We start from the raw sequence: 20,218 nt of genomic DNA on the forward strand, positions 1-20,218 counted from the left end.
TGGAGATAATGATGACCCCTTGCATTTGTAGGCTACTAAAACAATGTTGTTTTTTGAAGGGATGCAGTACTTAGTTTAGACTAGTCATTGGTTAGACCAGTCATTAGTCCTATACAACTACAACCTATCTCAAACCCTCACCCTAAACCTATAACCTCCCACGGGGCAGCACACCTAAACCTAACCTTAACCCATGTCTAACCAATGACTAGTCTAAACTAAGTATGCACCCCTCTTTTTGAAGATGTTCCAGAGATGAGGGCGGTTGGCCATTCAGCCCAGGTTCTGGTCGGGCCCAGTGATGTCAGCCACACTCTACAGATGGCATCGGTGATGCCACAGCCACCTCAACTGGATCCTCAGGGGTAACAGTGGTTCTGTACAGTGGTGGTGGAAGGAGTACTTGAACGTTTTACTGAACTGGATCCTCAGGGGTAAAGGAAGGTGGTTCTCTACACTAGTAGTGGAAGGAGTACTTGAATGTTTTACTTAAGTAAATGTACCAGAATTTAAAATTTACTTGAGTAAAACTACTACTATTGGTATAAAAAATTACTTGGAAGTACCAAAAGTAGAAAAAATACTCATTTCGCAAGTAAAAAAAATATAAACGTTTTTAAAATGTCATATTTACTGTGTCATTGTGAGCTTGTCTATTTTAAAATGGCCGAAATGTAAGTGGTTATTGTACGTTTTGTAATAATCAAAATCTGTGTGGAGTTTGCATGTTCTCCCCGTGTCCCCTAAGGTAGGTACCCTCACAAAAACATGCAGTAATCCTTGTCACTAAACTGCCTCCCCCTGGCCAGCCGAACTGGTTGGAATAACGTGTTCCTTCCACGCGCTACGTCCAACCAGGGAAACTCCCCGCTGTCAGGTGTAAAGGAAACACAGTCCAGCCCTCGACTTGTACCAATTTCTTTATTTTGGCCCACTGTATTTGAGTTTGACATCCCTGCATTAGATTATTGACACATGGGTGAAAAATGGGTTACAAAATCGTAGGATAAAAAATATATTTAGAAATTCTAGGGAATCCATGTATTGCAGTATATACTTGTCTGTGTGTGTGTTTTGCAGTGTTCCAGTGATGTACCCTGTGACTGAGATCCCCCACGAGACACTGCCAGCCTGCTTCCTGCTCAAGCTTCAGCCACCACTTCCACTCTTCCTCTCCTTTGTAAACAATCTCCGCCAAATTACAGGTCTGGTAACCTTGCACTGTAGAAATGTCCACTAAAAACGTCTAAAAGAAAAGTGGATAATATGCAAGGTTTATTTTCTTTACAGATGTCCCCATGGTGTCTGGGAAAAGACTTTGCCCCGAAAATGTACATTCATGCTTTTTTCGGAATTGCACAGCAATGACCACATGTTGTTCTTTTGTATTGTTGGCCAATTGTTGAGCAATTCAGGGACATTTAGGTGCACAGACTCATTGGCGGCACTTTAACACATTTTGGGCTGGAACCCCTTTTGGTGTTTTAAACATGTTATAATTTAGCTATTGAAAAATAGCTATTTTTGAAAAATCATTAAAATGTGGCGCAAATCATTGAATATATATTTCAGAGCGAACATTTTTAACTAACATTTTTGCTTCTGGGGGGTCCCTGGAACTACATATTTTGAGATGGGGGGGTCCGTGGCCCAATAGAGATAATTCTAGGGGTCCTTGACATGAAAAAGGTTGAGCACCACTGACATAGAAACATAGGTTTTTCAGAAAAATGTTTTAGAAGCCTTTTTTTTTTTAATCGACCTCAGTCCAAAATGGGTTACCCTAGTCTGGCGAGCATCTTTGACTGCCTTTTTTCTTTCCTTTTCTTTTTGGGGGACAACATGACTGCCAGTTTTCTTCATGATATTGCACACTAATCTCTTTGCTGTGCTGGTATTCCACATAGAGGTTGACATACCAGAGGTTCACCTGCAGTGGGCGCCATTTCCCAAGATTCTGACCAGAGATTCATCCTGCACCAAGACTCGTGCAGAAACACTGGACAGCTCACAGGATGCGATCTTTAAAGTGGTACGCCATGCTTCGAGAATAATAGAGAGGATTCGGATGTATTGTTGAGCCACACACGGATGTTTAAACCCATTTAGACCTGAGGACGATTCTACAAAATGTCTTCTAAATCCTGACAGTTCTCTGAAAAAAACCTTATGTTTTTATGTCAGTGGTTCTCAAACATTTTCATGTCAAGGACCCTCCAAAAATATAATGTAATTGGCCGCTGACACCCATCTGACAATATGTTGTTCCAGGCCCCCCCCCCCCCCCCCCCAGAAGCAAAGATTTGAGTTAAAAAACATTTGCTCTGAAATAATATATATTCAAAGATTTGCGCCACATTTTCACGATTAAAAGAAAATGTACAGATCTACAAGCTCGTAGTGCGGCACTCGGTGCCGCGCTATGAGCTTGTAGATCTGCCATTTTTCAATAGCTAAAGTATAACATAATGCTTATAACACCAAAAGGGTTAATTGTGCATACTGTCTGATGAAAAAGGTGGTGGGGAAAAAAAGTGCATTATCTTTTTGTGTATATTATCCAGCATCTCCCCGGTGAAGCCGCACACAGCTATGTCCTCCCGGGCGGTGCCTGGGGGTCTGTTGACCTCAGAGGCACGGTGGTGGACAGCGTTCCCTTCACCCACCCCGGCCACGTCCCTGCCCTGCTGGAGGCCCTACGGCACCAGTGTGCCATCAACACCCTCCTGGCCAGCTGCATGACGTCACCGTGGGCGTGTTCTGGTGAGATGTCATTATGTTCTGATTATGGCTGTGTTCTGATCGGCTCACCCCAAAACACGCTCACTTTAAACACGCTCACCGAACCCTCGCATCCAGCAGTTCATGTATTGATTTAACGAGGTTAAAAGTTTAGGAATAAGGTTTGGTTTTGACACTGTTTTTACTGAGGTTACAGTATGTTTATGAATAAGATTTGGTCTTTATACTGTTTTTTTACTGAGGTTATGTTTAGGAATAAGGTTTGGTGTTGACACTGTTTTTACTGAGGTTATGTTTAGGAATAAGGTTAGGTTTAGGGCATACCGGTAGTTTTACTGAGGTTAAGGCTAGGAATAAAGTTAGATTTTGGCACAGTTTTACTGAGGTTTAAGTTTAGGCATAAGGTTAGGTTTTGGCATAGTTTGAATAGGTTATGTTTAGGAATATGTTTAGGTTTAGGCATATAGTTTTACTGAGGTTTAAGTTTAGGAATAAGGTTAGGTTTAGGCATAGTTTTTCTGAGGTTAGATATAAGGTTGGGGCATAATTCTTCTGAGGTTACGCTTAGGAATAAGGTTTGGTTCATGAGCTTGAATCTATTTTCAAAAGATGTTTAATAAAAACTCTTTGAAAACTTGTGAAATGGGACATTCTGCACAATATAGTTACTTTGGGTACTTTTATATATATATAATATATATATATATATATATATATATATATATATATATACAAATACTTTTATTCCGGATTCCGGATCTTTACTTGTAACAGAGTATTTGTACATTGCGGTATTGATACTTTTATTACTTAAGTAATACATTTGAGTACTTTTCCGAACGCTGGTATTCATCCTATGATGTGCTCCAACATGTCCTTAGATGTGGTGACGTGTGACCTGCTCTTTGAAGTCCTTCCAGAGTCTGACAGGAGTTTCTCCGTGACCTTCTACCAACCTGACCTGGACTCCCTCGTAGTGTGTGAGTGATGATCACCCTGTATAAGTGTATACAGGCTATATCTGCACATTTCTAAAGTGACAATTTAATACCAAATTGTCAAATATTATAGAAGAATCGGTCAGAAAAGAGAGTAAATTTATTGAAGTTAATTTACGGACCAGATTCTTGGACTTTACTACTAGTATATCTCTCTGCAGTGTTGGTGAACGTTGAGGACGGTCATCGTCTGACCTGCAGTGTGTTTGCAGCAGGCCTGCAGGACCCCTCTGTGAACGACTACATCTCCAGAGTTATGAGTCGGTATGTACATTGTACAGTATGTACAGTTACAGTATGGGCTTGAAACGTGTTTATTCTCCTGTCTCTTCTCCGTCATTTACCACTTCAGTCTGAGATGTATGACAGTTTGAAAGTGAACAATTTGGACGTTTTTGGAAAGTTGTCACCTATAAATGTATGGATTTATATTTGGGTAGAATATGCTCACGGGTTTAGTGATGGAGTGACAAACGTTGGGTTTAGTGTTGTAGGGTTAAACGGTTTCGTAGTTGTTTATGCGACGGTAGTGAGCAGTGCTTCTCAAACGTGTTCATGTCAAGGACCCCCAGATTGATGTGTATTTTGCTATACGGACCCCCATCTGAAAATGTTGTTGTTCCTGGGACCCCCAGAAGAGGATTTGTACCAAAAAAAAGGGATAATGTAAAAATGTCCAAACCCGTTGAAGATTTTCCAATGTTAAAAGATGGCACAGACGTACTACAAGCTCTTGCAGAACTGCTATTTTCGAACAGCCAACGCAAAAATCTATGTTTTTCCATTTGAATGGGTTATTATTATTATGTTATGATGATTACAGGTGATGTCTGTTTCAGGCGTGTTTCTTCCGTTTCTTAATTCCATTCACATTTATTTTTATTTTTATGATCAGTACTTTATTTTAGATTTTTTACAAACGCAGAAAACAGAAAATACAAACGCAAGCAACAACAGAATGCGTATGCATGGGCATGTGTATGAACACAGAAACATAATTTAAAACAAGGATAGACAAGATAAACAAATAAAAATAAAAATAAATCAAATTAAAAGTTTAAATTAGTTTACAGTATTTACATGACCAAACACGCATGACCAACCGTATCATAATGTGAGTAGTAATACAATAAACAATCAAGAGGGCATTGCCTGACCATGGATCACACCAAAGGACCTGCAACATGACTGAGGAACACGTTCCACTTCGAATCATATTCATCCAACTGATATTCATCTTAAAGGATAACCTCTCCAAAGCAGCCACAGTAATTCCATTCACATGTTGATGTCTTTGCAGCTGCATGTCCATCCCACTGACCATGACAGCGTTGTGTGGTAAGCTGGAGGAGATCGCCACTCGACGACCGCCTCCTCCTCCTCCTCCCGCCGTGTGTCCTCCGGCCGACCCAGAAGTGGAGGACGAGCGCCGTGCAGCAGCGCCCTCGCCCGTATTATACCATAACGTCAGCGGGGTTGTTGCCGAACAGCACCCTGCAGCCACCACCTCCTCCTCGCCTCCCGTATACCATAATGTCAGCGAGCACCCAGCCACCTCCTCCTCCTCGCCTCCCGTGTGCCACAACATCATCAACACATCTGTCGTTATCGCAGAGTTGGACGACGAGTTGGACGACATCGACGGCGAAGCGCAGCGAGCGACAGACGCCGGCCCGGCAGCTCCGCCTTCCGGCTCGCCCTGCTATCTCATGTCTGTGACCACGTCGTCTCAGCCTGTTGTTGTTGTTGTACCGCCGATCATCAATACAAGTCCTCCTGTCAACCCTTACACCTGTGTTCCCCTTCCTGTGGGAGTGTATTCACACTGGGGGCCGCAGTTGGGGCCACAGCTGGGGCCGCAGTTAGGGCCACAGTTAGGGCCGCAGTCACAGTGGGGGCCGCAGTTGGGGCCACAGTTAGGGCCACAGTTGGGGCCGCAGTGGGGGCCACAGTCACAGTGGGGGCCGCAGTTGCTCTGGAGGTAGAGGTAGGCCGATCGATTGGGGTATCGCACGGATAGGAAGCCTGATTTATACTTGGTTGCATGCTGGCGTTGAATGCCGTAAAGAGCAGATTATGCACACAAGCTCACAACGATCGCGCCACAAATATGACGTGCTGCTGTGAGCTTGTAGATCTGCCGTTCCCGAGCGCGTCGTCACCGCCTCCGGCATGCACGCAAGAATAAATCGGCTCTAGTTGTGACGTGTCCTTGAGCAAGACACTTGACTCCCAATAGAGTTCTGTAGTTCCCTTTTCCAGAAGTTGGCATTATCAATTTCCTGCTCCTGGTCAGTTTCTCCCATAGATATTTCTGTTCACGGCACTTTGGACAAAGCTAGTATATGCAGTTTAGAGTTTACCATACATACAGGATAGGAAACCACAGCACATGTTGTCAGAAGAGCCTTTAGTTCAAAGTGCATTATTTTATAAGCCTTTTAAATTGTTGCTAATCTTATTTGGAGTTGAATAAATAAATATATTGATGATTATGTATAGGATATTTCTGTTCATCCACCGGATCTGCACAATTGGCCTTTTGACATGCAATCTTTTCTTTTGCAGTTTGTCACTGGCCCAAAACGTCAGCCTTTTTTTGGCACAAGATTATAAGGCTCATTGTCTGCATTTAGATTCAGTTATGTGGTCTTTGCTGGCCTTTAAGGATTGCTGAGTAAGAGACACATCTTGGCATTTGAGCTGTAACACTAATATATACTGTACATTCTGACCTTTGATAGACCTAACGGTTAAGGAGAACTTTAATCCGGAATCTGTTTAGCAAAACTACTTTTCTTGTATTTGTTGTTGGTCCATTAAAATTGGGAAAGCATCTGTCATTTTAGCGGGTGGGGACCTCATGTCAAACAGTTACTTACAGCATTTAAAATGGCAAAAAGTATAAGATCGAGATCAAACCGCGTCGTTGCATATATACTGCATATATACTATAAAATATTTACTTTTTATGCTTTTCTGCATATAGTATGATCATGTATTGTAGCCATATGGGCATTCATTTAAGGAAGAACAAACATTTACAATATGGAGGATATTATAGGTTTTGATTGAAAACTTTGTCATAAATGTAAACCGCATGAGGTAACGGGTCCATTTGGTTCCAGTTGTACGCTCTCAGAGTTAAATTAACATTGATTTTACAATATAAATTGAGGTCCCAGAGATAGAAATACCATTAAATGGGGGGTCTGTAGACTAATGCATGTCAAACTGGGGGTCCTTGAAATTAAGCGGGTTGATGATCACAGCTAGAGCCGTAAAATTCTTCTCTCATGGGGGTCCCTGGCATATATTTTCAAATGGGGGTCCGTGGGCTAATTAGTGTCAATTTGGGGGTCCTTGACATGAAAAGGTTTGGGAACCACTGCCCTAAATGGGTTGATGCACTTCGTTCTCACACTCTCATCCATCCATACTATAAATTGGGGGATGCAGAACATACTCTTTGGTACATAATAACATTCCAGTGAGGCAGAAATGGTTCCTTGTAAACTAAAGGCCCTTTGAGGCCTTTTGAGGCTTGGCATTTGACCCTGTGGGTGCAGACTGCCAGCAGCCTGCTTGATTGGTACCAGGCGAGCCAATCAAACATTGTTAAAGATTAATGTATGTGCAGGAGGTTGCAAAAATTACATTAAAGTTTAAATGAGACATTTTTCTGGAATTACAGCTTTGACAGATCACCAACCCCCCTCCCCCCAAATATAATTCCTTGATTTTAGACTTTTCTTTTTATGCGTGATGTAATAGACTCTATTATTATAGAGTATAAAAAAGGCAGTTGATTTATTGGCAGTTGACTCTTAATGTTATTCGAAAGTATTATTGTGATCCGTTTGCACTTTGATCACAAAACAGAAGGACAGATTAGTTTGTAAGAAATATTTCCATGATCTGAAAAGCCGTGATACCGTCCCCATCTCTGTGTGACCCGGTCCCCATCCCTGTGTGACCCACTCCTACAGTAACTACAGTAAGTAGGTACATTTACTTAAGCACAATTTTGAGGTATTTGTACTTGAGTATTTCCAATCTTCCATACAAATATTGTACTTTTACTCCACTACATTCATTTGAAAACTTTGTAGATTTTGATTGTTACAATACATTGTACACCACTACTAAAGCCATTTGAAAATAGCCGATCTACAGGCTCATGAGCTTGTAGATCTGATATTTTCAAAAGATTTGTACTCATTTGAAAACTCAAATGGGACATTCTGTATTGAGTACTTTAAGTACATTAATTACATTTTTATGCCAACACATTTGTACTTTTATTTTGACTTTTACTATTTCTACATTGCAATATTGATACTTTTTAAAACGTGAATAATTTCTTTCCCACACATTTTTAACTTTAATTTCTGGGGTTCCTGATCCTGACACAACATTTTCAGATAGGGTTTTCTGGCCAAATATGGGGTGGTCCTTGACATGAAAAAAGTTGGGAGAACCGCTGATCTAGACATAACAGATATTGGAGTTTTCTTGCGTCGGGGGGGGTTCTTCATTATTGCCATTTTTGTGGGTGTTTAGAGTGCTTTTGAGATAGATTTTGGTAGTAGGCCTGTGCACTTAAATAACCAGAAATCCTGTCTGTCTCTTGGTCTGCGGTCTCTTTAAATCCAGACGCACTGACTGACTGGACGTCCGCTCTCTCTCTCTCTCTCTCTCTCTCTCTCTCTCGTCCCCCTGGTCGAGCTGTGATTGCACGCACTCAACCTGATCAACAGCTGCTTGCCATTTAAGGGCGTTTTTAAAGAAAGTTTTCACGAAACCCCTCGAATCCGGATTTTTGTGAAGAATGCTGCTGCCCAGTCTAGTCCATGGTCTAGTCTAGAGGATGCTGGGCAGCAAGCCTGCAGTTCTTCTGGAGGAAGCCGAAGTCTGGATTTTCGTGATGTGGAGAATTTCTCTCGACTTCAGCTCAACATCTGGATTAACTATTTGGAGTCAACGGTCGCGCAACAATACCGCATGAACTGCGGGTCTTTATCTCCCCGCGGTGCTAAAAGGACTGTCGCTTTATGGTCTGAAATCCGACTCCTTTTTGACAACCCGAATTATGTAGCATACAATAGATTATGTATTCTTTAAAATGGGTGCGAACAATGGAAAACAGTATGGAAGCGAGGGTAAGTTAACTTGTCATTTTTTGTTTCACGGAAAAACATCTGTTTTTCGTTTTCCTTAAAAGAAAAAAAAAAGAAAAAACAACGGGGGAAAAAGGAAAACCGATCCATCTTCAAAGAATGTATTTTTTTCCGAGAATAATATATCGACTGATGATATAGTCACGATTTATAATGCAACACCTAATTGTCCTGCATTCGCTGATACCTCACTGTCTACAGCCTATCGTCCAAAAACTGGACTATTAGTGTTCATATTTGGAGTTGCCATATGTAGCTACATTCAAGTCAATACCACGTCAGAATTTTCATTCTGGTTTACATTTAAACCTAAGTTATTGTTAGCTCTGGTCCATGGCTCGTTATTGTTAGGTCTGTAGCCAGTTGGCTAGATACGGTCAGTGATGCAGTATTGAAGTTGCTGTGTTCAATACGTACATTTCTTACTTTAATATTATCTGTGTAGTTTATTCATTTCTACAGTAATCATATATATATTTCTTCGCCAACCACAGTATACACCAAAATAACTATGGGCCACATATTTCTGTATAAATAGCCCTAAACACCAGAGCATATCTTTGAGATGACTTAACCATGCATGTCTACTAGCTGACTTTAGATTAAATGACAACAGCATTGTTTTTGACATGGCGGCCCAACGCTATTCTTATCTTGATGTGAGCTAAAGGCCAGAGGCTTGTTCACAATCCTTTCTCCACTTTTGGAACATTTGGATGCCATTTTGTGCTTTGTTGATCTTCAATGCAAACAGGGCTTTTTTCATGTAGCTTAGGTACTTCAGAAAGCAACAGACACTTTGAATTGAAACTAATTGCATGTGTGGGTCAATGCCATGCTAAGCTTGTATGTGCCATTCACTGGTTGCTCTGTATAGACTTAGTATCTGAGCTGTATATGGCTCTCTGTATCTAAGAACAATCTTCCCAGCCTGGACACAACTTAAGGACCCCTTAGGTGAGAGAGAGATGAAGCAGGGACCCCCACTAAAGGTGTGGCGGTGGCTCAGGGGTAGAGTGGCTGGATGGTAACTGCCAGGTTGCCAGTTCGAACCCTGTGGGCTCCCCGAGAGTCACTGTCGAAGTGTCCTTGAGCAAGACACTGAACCCCTAATTGCTCCTGATGTGCTGGTTGGTGCCTTGCATGGTTGGTTTCAGCTGCCATCGGTGTGTGAATGTGTGTGTGAATGGGTGAATGTAATGCACAATCTATGTGAAGCGCCTTGGATAAAGGGCAGGCGCTATATAAATGCACCATTTACCGCTTATATTAACGCTGCAAATGAAGCTTACTTCATAGAGCTTCATTGACTTGTTTGACAGCACTATCATGTTTTTTTTAACTTGTCTTTACTATTAGTATGTTGGCATGACACTGTAAACCACTTAATCCCTCAATAGGCTACTTCGTGAACTTGACCTTTGGCTCATTTGGACTGATCTCTCTTTCCTCTCTACACCAAACCTCTTTGCTGAAAATGGCTCACTAGGCTTGTAGATCAGTGATTTGTGCAGTAAAGTGAGGACGCCCAAAAAGCAGTCAAGGACCCCCTGTTGAAGACCCCTGCTATAGGGCAGTGGTTCCCACACTTTCATGTCAAGGACCACCAAATTGACACTAATTAGCCCGCGGACCCCCATTTGAAAAGACATGCCAGGGACCCCCATAAGAGAAGATTTTTATGTCTAGATTTTCAACCTGTTTAATTTCAAGGATCCCCCAGTTTCACATGCATTAGTCTACGGTCCCCCATTTAATGGCATTTCTATCACTGGGACCCCCAATTTATATTGTAAAATCAATGCTAATTTAACTCTGAGAGTGTACAAATGGAACGGGTCCATTTGGTTCCATTTGTACACATGAGTTACAGACCCATAAGGGTCCATTTTGTTCCAAATTATCATTTAGCCCCCTGGAACTCCCTCAAGTACCCTTGGGTGTCCCCAGACCCCACTTTGGGAACCCCTGATATATGTGGTGTCAAGCTTCTAATACTAGGAATACTAGGTTCTAGAAAAGTCCACTTATATCTATGAGTGCTTAAAATATCAATTATTATACAGTGTTATGCATTATAGTCATTCTAGAATATCCAGGATGATTTACAGTCTGGACTGTATATTTAATTGGCATTTATAACTCTCGTTTATACAAGCAATCTAAATGTAATGAAAAGCCAGGGATTTGTTCTCTCTCCACCATTGATAAATGAGGTAGGCTAGCTGAGTTGGATAGCTGCAGTCAGTGTGAGGTGAGCAGCTAAGAGATCTTCTCAAAGTGGGTGTCTGTCGTGGCACCCTATAGGGCTGTGGTTCCCAAACGTCATGTCAAGGACCCCCATTTGTACGGCAGGGCCTATAGGGAGATTAGGGACCCGCATAAGATTTCCACACATCTCTAGCAGTGATTCTCAGCCATTTTAATTTCAAGGACCCCCAGTGTGACATGCATTAGGCCTCGGACCCCCATTTAATGGCATTTCTATCTCTGGGACCCCCAATTTATATAGTAAAATCCCTGTAAATGTTACTCTGATTAAAAGAGTGTACAAATGGAACGGTTAGGGTTCATTTGGCTCCATTTGTACACTCTCCGAGTTACAGACCCATAAGGGTCCATTTGGTTAATTTAGCTGGGGACCCCCTGAAACTCCCTCAAGGACCCCTGGGGGTCCCCGGACCCCACTTTGAGAAGCAATGCTATAGGTTGCCTCAGAATACTTGCATTTCATCATGTCACTTCAGTTTATTACCACGTAGAATCTAAGTGGTAATCCACTGCACTTACTGTAGTAAAATGGAACGAGTTAAACTGTTCTTGGTGCGTTCTACAAAGCCAAAGTGAAGTAACTACGGGAAAAAAAGTCCAATATTGGGTTTAAAAGGTCATATAAACATGGTCATATAAGTTAATTACACTAATTGTATATCTGGTCTTGAGATGTTTAATATCCCCCAAAATCACGAAGGCTAACTCGACCTTTTGGAATACACAAATAAGTCAGTGTGCTCCAAAAACGTAGTTAATTCATTTCGCTTTGTAGTACACCAAGTCTGTTCGCCAAAAATAGCAGATCTACAAGCTCACAATGTGATGCGTTGTGAGCATGGTATGGTACTGTAGATTTGTTCCCCCCAGAATAGCGATACTGGGGTTTAAGTGGTTAAACGCCAAGAGGATAAAAGTTATTTTCAGTCTGTCCTCCTCATGGGAAACAGATCTCCTCTCCAGTTCTCCTCTCGACATAATACTGTATCTTTGGGGGGAAAGGGTTTACATAATTATTTACCTACCGTTAATATGACAAAAGGTGCAATAAAGTAACAATGTAAGTCAGCGGTGCTGTATGTATGGACGAAGAGGTTATTTACAGGGGAGAGCCGAGCCAAACATGTTTGAGAAACATCTGCAATAGAGAGATAGCAGATGACATCCTAATGGCCTCCACAGCACTGCTGTTTTTGGCAGCAAATTTAGATTTTAGTTGTTAGTCATAGTCTTTTTGAACCTGGAATGTTTTAGTGTTAGTCTAGTTTTAGTGGACTAAATATCATAAGATTTTAGTCGACTAAATCTACAGTTGATTTAGTCAACTGAAAGGTATTTTGGCGGGCCTTGATGCTGTCGTAATGACTGTTTTTTTACACTTGCTGAAAATAGCCAATTGCTATTTTCAGCATGCAACCAAGTGTAAAATGACTTGACCAACATTTTAGTCTGGTTTGTATTTGCTGACCAGCTCAGTGGCCTTGTGGTTAGAGTGTCCGCCCTGAGTCTGGGAGGTCGGGGTTCAATCCCCGGCCGGGTCATACCAAAGACTGGAAAAATGGGACCCAATGCCTCCCTGCTTGACACTCGGCATCAAGGGTTGGATTGGCAAAGTCCCTGCGACATACTGGCGTCATGTCCAGGGGGTGTACTTGTACATCAAGCTGCCTCACGCTACTAAAACAGGAGATAGACTCCTGCCCTATGGGCCTCATGGCTCGGCAAGGCTACTTGTATTTGCTGACGAAATTGTCAGTATATTTAGTCTTAGTTTTAGTCACCATAGCTTCGTTTTTATTTAGTTTCCATTTAGTTTTTGTCAGTGGAAAAAGGTAGTCGACGACTACCTTTTCCCCAAACTTCCCAAACACTGGGTCAGGACCCATTTGCGGGTCACGAACACATTTTATGGGTCCCTTTATTTTGAATCATATTTTGTCAGTAATTTTGTCATGTAACTCACAACGTGGCACGAAGCTACGCGTTGTGAACTTGTAGATCTGCTATTTTCACTGGTTTGGTTCCTCTGTAGACATACATTTTCTCTTTTGGGTCTGCGGCAAAATAGAGATAATTCTGGGGGTCCTTGACATGAAAAAGGTTGAGTACCACTGACATAGAAACACAGGGTTTTTCAGAAAACCGTCATGATTTAGATTTTAGAAGACATTCTGTAGAATCGTCTTCAGGTCTAAATGGGTTAAATGGGTTTATCACTCATGGTAGTAATGTTGTTCTCTAGATGACTTCCTGCCTATCAACCCGACATGAATCCAGCATCAGTTCTCCAATTTCTTGCTATGGATTTCTCACAGACATGGACTAATTGGACTGTCCTACTCTTAGATCACTGGGATTATTATTTTTTTTTTTCAAACTGAGTGGCCTCCTTTGTGGAATCATGAAATTGTCAGTCATTTGCACCTCAACGGTTAGCGTGCCCTTTTTATATTAAACATTGTGGGCTTTTAAACATCCATTTAAATATACCAATAAGTCTGTGGGCTTGAGGAATGTGATAATACGAGCGTTGGAGAACACCGGAAAAGTCATGGTCCGTTCATCACACACAGTTGAGTATGATGTCAGAGGGGAGGAATTCACACATTCTGCCCCAGAGAAACAGAGGAAAACAAACAGACTGTTTTGGGAGAATACAACTGTCATCACTGTTGGTTTTTGACAGCAAATCTTGATTTAGTTTTAGTCATAGACTTCTGAATTGAATCTCACTTATAGTTTTAGTCATGTTTTAGTCATCTGAAAGGTTTTAGGTTTAGTATAGTTTTAGTAGACTAAACCTACATACGATTTTAGTACAGTTGATTACTACATATACGATTTTAGTACAGTTGATTTGACAAAAATAGTATTTTGGCCGGCCTTGAGGCGTCGTAATGGCTGGTCTTACACTGAAAATGGCTGGTCTTACATGCTGAAAATAGCCGATCTACAAGCTCACAACACGTTTCTGTATCAGTGGTGCTCAATATTTCATGTCAAGAACCCCAAAACGTATATGTAATATCATAATATGCCTCCGCTCGCACCCCCATCTGAAAATATGTTGTTCCAGGGACCTCCAGAAGCAAAGATTTGAGTTAACATGTTCACTCTGTAATAATATATTAAAAGATTTGAGGCACATTTTCACGATTTTTCAAGAATAGCAGATCTACAAGTTCATAGCGCCGTTTCTGTCTCTGAGGTATGGCAATATTTGGTTGCCAGACAGGAGGAGACGGTGGACAGTCGCAACGTTCAGAAACGTACTTTGTGCTCTTATACCTCTATAAAATGACAGTGTACAGTACAGTACACATTGAGAAGCAACACAGCAGGCAATAATGTGTTATAATGTCTTCCTTTAATTATTTTCCAGAAGGGATTATTTTTACACTGGTCTCAATCATTCAGAAATAGTGTTTCCAATGCATTCCAGCAGAGTTTCAACGGGCAGTTTGACACAGAGTGTGACGAATCTGCCGGCTGGAATTGTAGGGTAGAGAAAATGACTCGACCATTCCTTTCATTTGTTACTAGGTAGTATTCAGTCAAGTCACACGTGTTCTGAACGCGGGAATCCGTTTTGGTGTTTTTAATCATTATGTTATACTTTAGCTATTGAAAAATAGCAGATCTACAAGCTCATAACGTGGCACCGAGTGCCGCACTACGAGCTTGTAGATATGCTATTTTAGAAAATTCCTGAAAATGTGCCTGAAATCTTTGAATAATATATTGTTACAGAGTGAACGTTTTTTAACTCAAATCTTTGCTTCTGGGGGAGGTCCATCATGGAGCAACATATTTTCAGATGGGGGTCGGCGGCCGATTACATATAATGTTTGGGGTCGTTTACATGAAATATTGAGCACCACTGATACAGAAACATGAGGTATTTCAGAAAACTGTCAGGATTTAGAAGACTGTCAGGATTTATTACTGCTCTGCATGCCAAATACCGAAATATGTAACGGCACAGTTTGAATCATATTATCAATTAGTGCATAGTAGTGGAGCTAACGCACTGCATCCTGACCAGTGTTGCCATGTCCGCTTATTATAAGCAAATTTGGGTTTAGGCTACTTGTCTGTAAAGTTGCTTGTACATATTGGTAGGGCTTGCAGGTTTTGAAATTATTATTTTAAACCAGTGGCTCTAAAATGTTTTGTGCCAGGGAGCCCTGTATGTTTGAATGTTTCAAAAATCTTCCAAATACTCCACATTTTATTTGATCATAGTTGTTTTTTAATAGCAGATCTACAAGCTCACAGTTGTGAGCTATGTAGATTTATACAATAAATAATGTGCTCATGACATGTGGCCTATAGCGGCTAGCCAATTCTTTTGGGCTTGTTTTCCTTGACCCCAGTTGCTTAATTTCTTATTTCTCTCACGAAATAAATGGCAACTCTGTTCCTACAACAGTGGTTAAGACAAGAGTTTCAACCCGGCTGTGATTGAACTGCAAAGTCCACCAGCAGCACATCTGTTTTCAAGTCCTCCTACTCAACGATTAATTACACATTGTTTCACAAATATGCAGCAAATCTCCTCCAACACTTATATAAGCAACAAGACAGGAAGCGGCATGAGGAACCCTTTTCACAAGGTTGTTTTCCATAGAATTATCACCGACAAACAAGTTGCAGACACTTCAACAACACGGCGTCAACAACACAAGATTCTTTTAATCTGATGAGCGTTTATAATCCTGGCATCAATTCTCTCTGTAATTTGCTTTTGTGAGGAATAACGCAATGCTGCATATCTTTGCCATGTTAGTGTTTACGCAAGCTTAAAGCCTTTATAGGGATCGAAGGCTAAGGTTTATGAAAGGAGGATCGGTCTTTGGAGTGGACGCCATCTGCAGCGGCGTGCTCCTCAAACCGTGACGTTGTGACTCATTTGTGAAGAGCGTGGTGGAAGCTGTAGCAGATGTGTTGGCTCGGTGATGTCACCACAACATGTCATGTCTGTCTTGAACACATCCCACACTACGAGCTGTTTGTTGCATGTGTGCTTGTGAGAGTGCATGCAATGGGCTCGGGTTGGGAAGGGAAAGGAAAGGAAAGGTACTATGTTTACCCTGCGGGGTAACTGGACTAAGCTCAAGAACTTGTTTACAGCCAGGCCCTGCTCATAGAACATTTCATGGTAGAGGTTCAATGCCTTGTCCAAGCTGGGCACTTAAGCGGTGGTGACTTTAACGTGCCGGTCCGGGGATACGAACTATAGCGACCTTTCCGATATCAAGACCGCTCCGCTCCGCAAACCGTTCGGCCACCGCTGCCCCACGAGTGTGCATGGGCTCGGGTTGAGTTGGGGCCGTACGTGGCGGTGTAAATGGGTTACTTATCTTATATATCCTTGAAATATGTGATGGTGGGTCGGTCAATTGGAACCTTTTGGAGCATATTTTGGGCTTTCGTGCGAGCGAGGTCTTAATGCACACCTGACTGATCACCTCAGAGAAGGGTGCGTATACGGTATAGGCACTGGGATATCAGACGTCTAGAATGGTGTTTTTCAAACCCTTTTCATAACGAGGTCCATTATTTATTCAGCCTTTTTGAGACACAGACCTGCACCATTTGATGGGATTTATAGCCTCTCAGACGCAAGACTTAGAATATTGTGTTGTGTTGTTGGATAAGATTTTGTCCACAACAGGCAAACGTTGATCAAAATAGCAATTATTCTACATTCTCTAATTGTGTAGACTTCTCGTACTGTACATAAGTAAGAAACGCAGAGGTTTAACGATAATTGAATTCTTAAATGAAAAATGAAACTTTAATTTTACACTCAAGACTGAAAGATCGAATTAAGGGTCCATTTAGTTACCAACTCTCCATCATTTAGCTGCATGGGACCACCTGGAACCTCCTTAACCCATTCTGAACGGGAACCCATTTTGCTGTTAGCATCATGTTATGCTTTAGCTATTGAAAAATAGCAGATCTACAAGCTCATAGCGCGCCACCGAGTGGCGCGCTACGAGCTTGTAGGTCTGCTATTTTTGAAAAATCGAAGAACGACTGACATTTTTATAATCTGATCTCAGGTCAGAATGGGTTAATCAGACCTGTGTGTGTCCAGTGGAAACCTCGTATGAATCTGATCTCAGGTCAGAATGGGTTAAGGATGACTGGTGGGCCCTGGATGACTGATTTAGGTCATTTTAGCTTTCAGGCGAGTAAAGTTTCTGCATGGGAAAAGCAAGGTGTCCTTAAGCACACTTGATCAGCTTAGAGTTGTTTGTGTAGGGCTGTAGGCACTAGGCAGGGATTAGGGATTAGACGTCTAGATTACAATAAAATGAGCCGCACGCAGACAGTCTACACTTGGTGAAGGACAACTTTTATTTAGTCATCGTTTCGTTAATTCTTCAGGCATCTGCTGACGGGTAACAACAAGAACTCGGGGTTCTACGACAGCTCTCACTCTTTCGTGCAGAGCTTAAGTTCGCTGAGGTGGTCGTGGTTTCGAGGTTATTGTTATGTGCGGTTATAGGGTTGGGCATAGTGGTAAAACGCTCTGCGAAAACAACTCATTGATAGGGATAATAAGGGATATTTGAATACATTATCTTTCTCATTACTGACAGTCTGTATACAATTTAATGGTAAATGATGCATTTTATATAGCACCTCCTTTATCCAAGGCACTTTACATAGATTGTGCATTACATTCACCGATGCCGGAGGAAACCATGATGCAAGGCACCAACCTGCACATCGGGAGCAATTAGGAGGTTCAGTGTCTTGCTCAAGGACACTTCGACACTAACTCTGGGGGGGGCCCACAGGGTTCGAACTGGCAACCTTGTGGTTGCCATACGGCCACTCTATACCCCTGAGCCACCGCCGCCCACTGCCAATTAGAAATAAATGTCAAGTAACTCAGTACGACATTCAATGACAGTTAGGATGCGAGCAATGTTTTAGCATCTCCATTGGCTTTGAGATCTATCGTGTATACAGTATAGCACCAATAAGATGAGATGAGATCTATCGTGTATACAGTATAGCACCAATAAGATGAGGTCTATCGTGTATACAGTATAGCACCAATAAGATGAGGTCTATCGTGTATACAGTATAGCACCAATAAGATGAGGTCTATCGTGTATACAGTATAGCACCAATAAGCGCCAGAGGTACTTTTCCTTTCAGCTGTATTTGCATCGACCATTTTTGTTTTCCTGCGAGCTGTCTGGGTCATTTTAGATGGTTGCCACTTGGTGTGTGTGTGTGTGTGTGTGTGTGTGTGTGTGTGTGTGTGTGTGTGTGTGTGTGTGTGTGTGTGTGTGCGCATGTGGGGGCGTGGATGTGTGGGAATACCTCTCAGTCTGGCTGGCTTCGGGTACGAGGCACATACTTTGTCTCAGGGAAGCCACAAAGCCGCCTTTATGATGTGACAGAGGAATGAAGCACAATAACCCAGTTTGGGCGGGAACCCCTTTTGGTGTTATAGCATTATGCTATGCTTTAGCTATTGAAAAATAGCAGACCTACAAGCTCATAGCGCGCCACCGAGTGGCGCGCTATGAGCTTGTAGGTCTGCTATTTTTTTTTAAATCGAAGGACTGACAGAAACATAGATTTTTCAGAAAACTCTCAGGATGTAGAAGACATTTTTTAGAATCTGATCTCAGGTCAGAATGGAAAACTGTCAGGATGTGTAGAAGACATTTCTAGAATCTGATCTCGGGTCAGAATGGGATAAACAACTCCTCGACAGGCAGCCTGCCGTCGTCACACAGGAGTCACAGGCGAGCCTATAACGGTCTCCCTGGCCGGCGTGGCTTTTTAGTATAAAGCGTCGCGGCGTTTAGCGAGGCAGCTTGTTGTAGCTTCCCCGGGGCGACGTCGTGGTCAGAGAGCACGTATCCCATAAAAACGGAGAGGTCTGCGATTCGGTCTCCATTATATTTATAAGAGCCAATGTTATCCCCGTCAACAGCCATGTCTCTCCCCGCTGAAATATATCCACAAGCGAAGCATCCCCGCTGTGATTCACTCACTGGAAGTCACTTTAGAGACGCCTGGAATGTCAAATTAACCCATTCTGACCTGAGATCAGATTCATACGAGGTTTCCACTGGACACACACACACACTGGTCTGATGAACCCATTCTGACCTGAGATCAGATTTAAAAAAATGTCAGTCGTTTTTTTTCGATTTTTCAAAAATAGCAGACCTACAAGCTCGTAGCGCGCCACTCGGTGGCGCGCTACGAGCTTGTAGATCTGCTATTTTTAAATAGCTAAAGCATAACGTAATGCTTAACACCAAAACGGGTTCCCGTTCAGAATGGGTTAAAACTCGGCTTGGAAAACCGACCGCATCCAGCTGAGATCACCGTCTCTCCTGTTCCTCTTGAGTTACACACAGTGGACTAAAAAATTGCACACATTTATCGTATCATCGGCATGAAGGAAAAGATGGCGCATCAATTTATAGGCAATAACAAGTCTCGACTCTAGCAGGCCCGGATGACCTGAGAGAAGTATGCTTCTGGTCAACAAATGCAGCCTGCAATCATCGATGAAATACAGTGATTACTTAACTCTGAGACGTACTGTATTATATTATCCTCTTACTGTATTCCCTATGAAAGTTCAAGGCCAGAGAGGATTCCGGGGAATGTTATTTTCTCGCGGATATCAAGGAAGGGACACACTTACTCATGCAAGCGAGCCAGATTGAGACTCATGCAGGCAAAAAACTCTTCATCCTGCAGAATCGAGGAACATACAAAGTCATGAAAGGAGAAAGGAATGAGGGCTTATATTGTATAATCTTTTCACGCAGCCATACCGTGCTAAAAATAATATTTTCACAAGCCAGGAGATCTGCTGCTGCTTGGTTTCAGGTACTTCATAGAGAAGTGGGTTCCCCACATTATTTCTAAATGTATGCACTTCATAACCTCTAAGAAAAATAAGAACATTTCTTTGTCAAAATAAATCAACAAGCTATAGAGAGTATGCACATGCATGCATTATTTCCCCAT

The 20,218-nt window shown here is 42.0% G+C and overlaps 1 protein-coding gene across 1 annotated transcript in view; it reads left to right on the forward strand.

Annotated features, from left to right (window-relative positions):
• Positions 1–8,471: 8,471 nt before the first annotated feature.
• Positions 8,472–20,218, forward strand: part of LOC308336580 (F-box/LRR-repeat protein 7-like) — a gene marked incomplete at its 3' end in the record, with an annotated part of 49,316 nt that continues 37,569 nt past the window's right edge. Inside the window, exon 1 of the mRNA XM_080793992.1 lies at positions 8,472–8,902. Within this exon, the coding sequence (XP_080650118.1) occupies positions 8,866–8,902 (37 nt within the window). The 5' untranslated portion in view covers positions 8,472–8,865. The remainder of the gene's footprint in view (positions 8,903–20,218) is intronic.

The sequence above is a fragment of the Protomyctophum bolini genome, assembly GCF_963924005.1.
Source record: "Protomyctophum bolini genome assembly, chromosome: 21".
Taxonomy (NCBI): Eukaryota; Metazoa; Chordata; class Actinopteri; order Myctophiformes; family Myctophidae; genus Protomyctophum; species Protomyctophum bolini.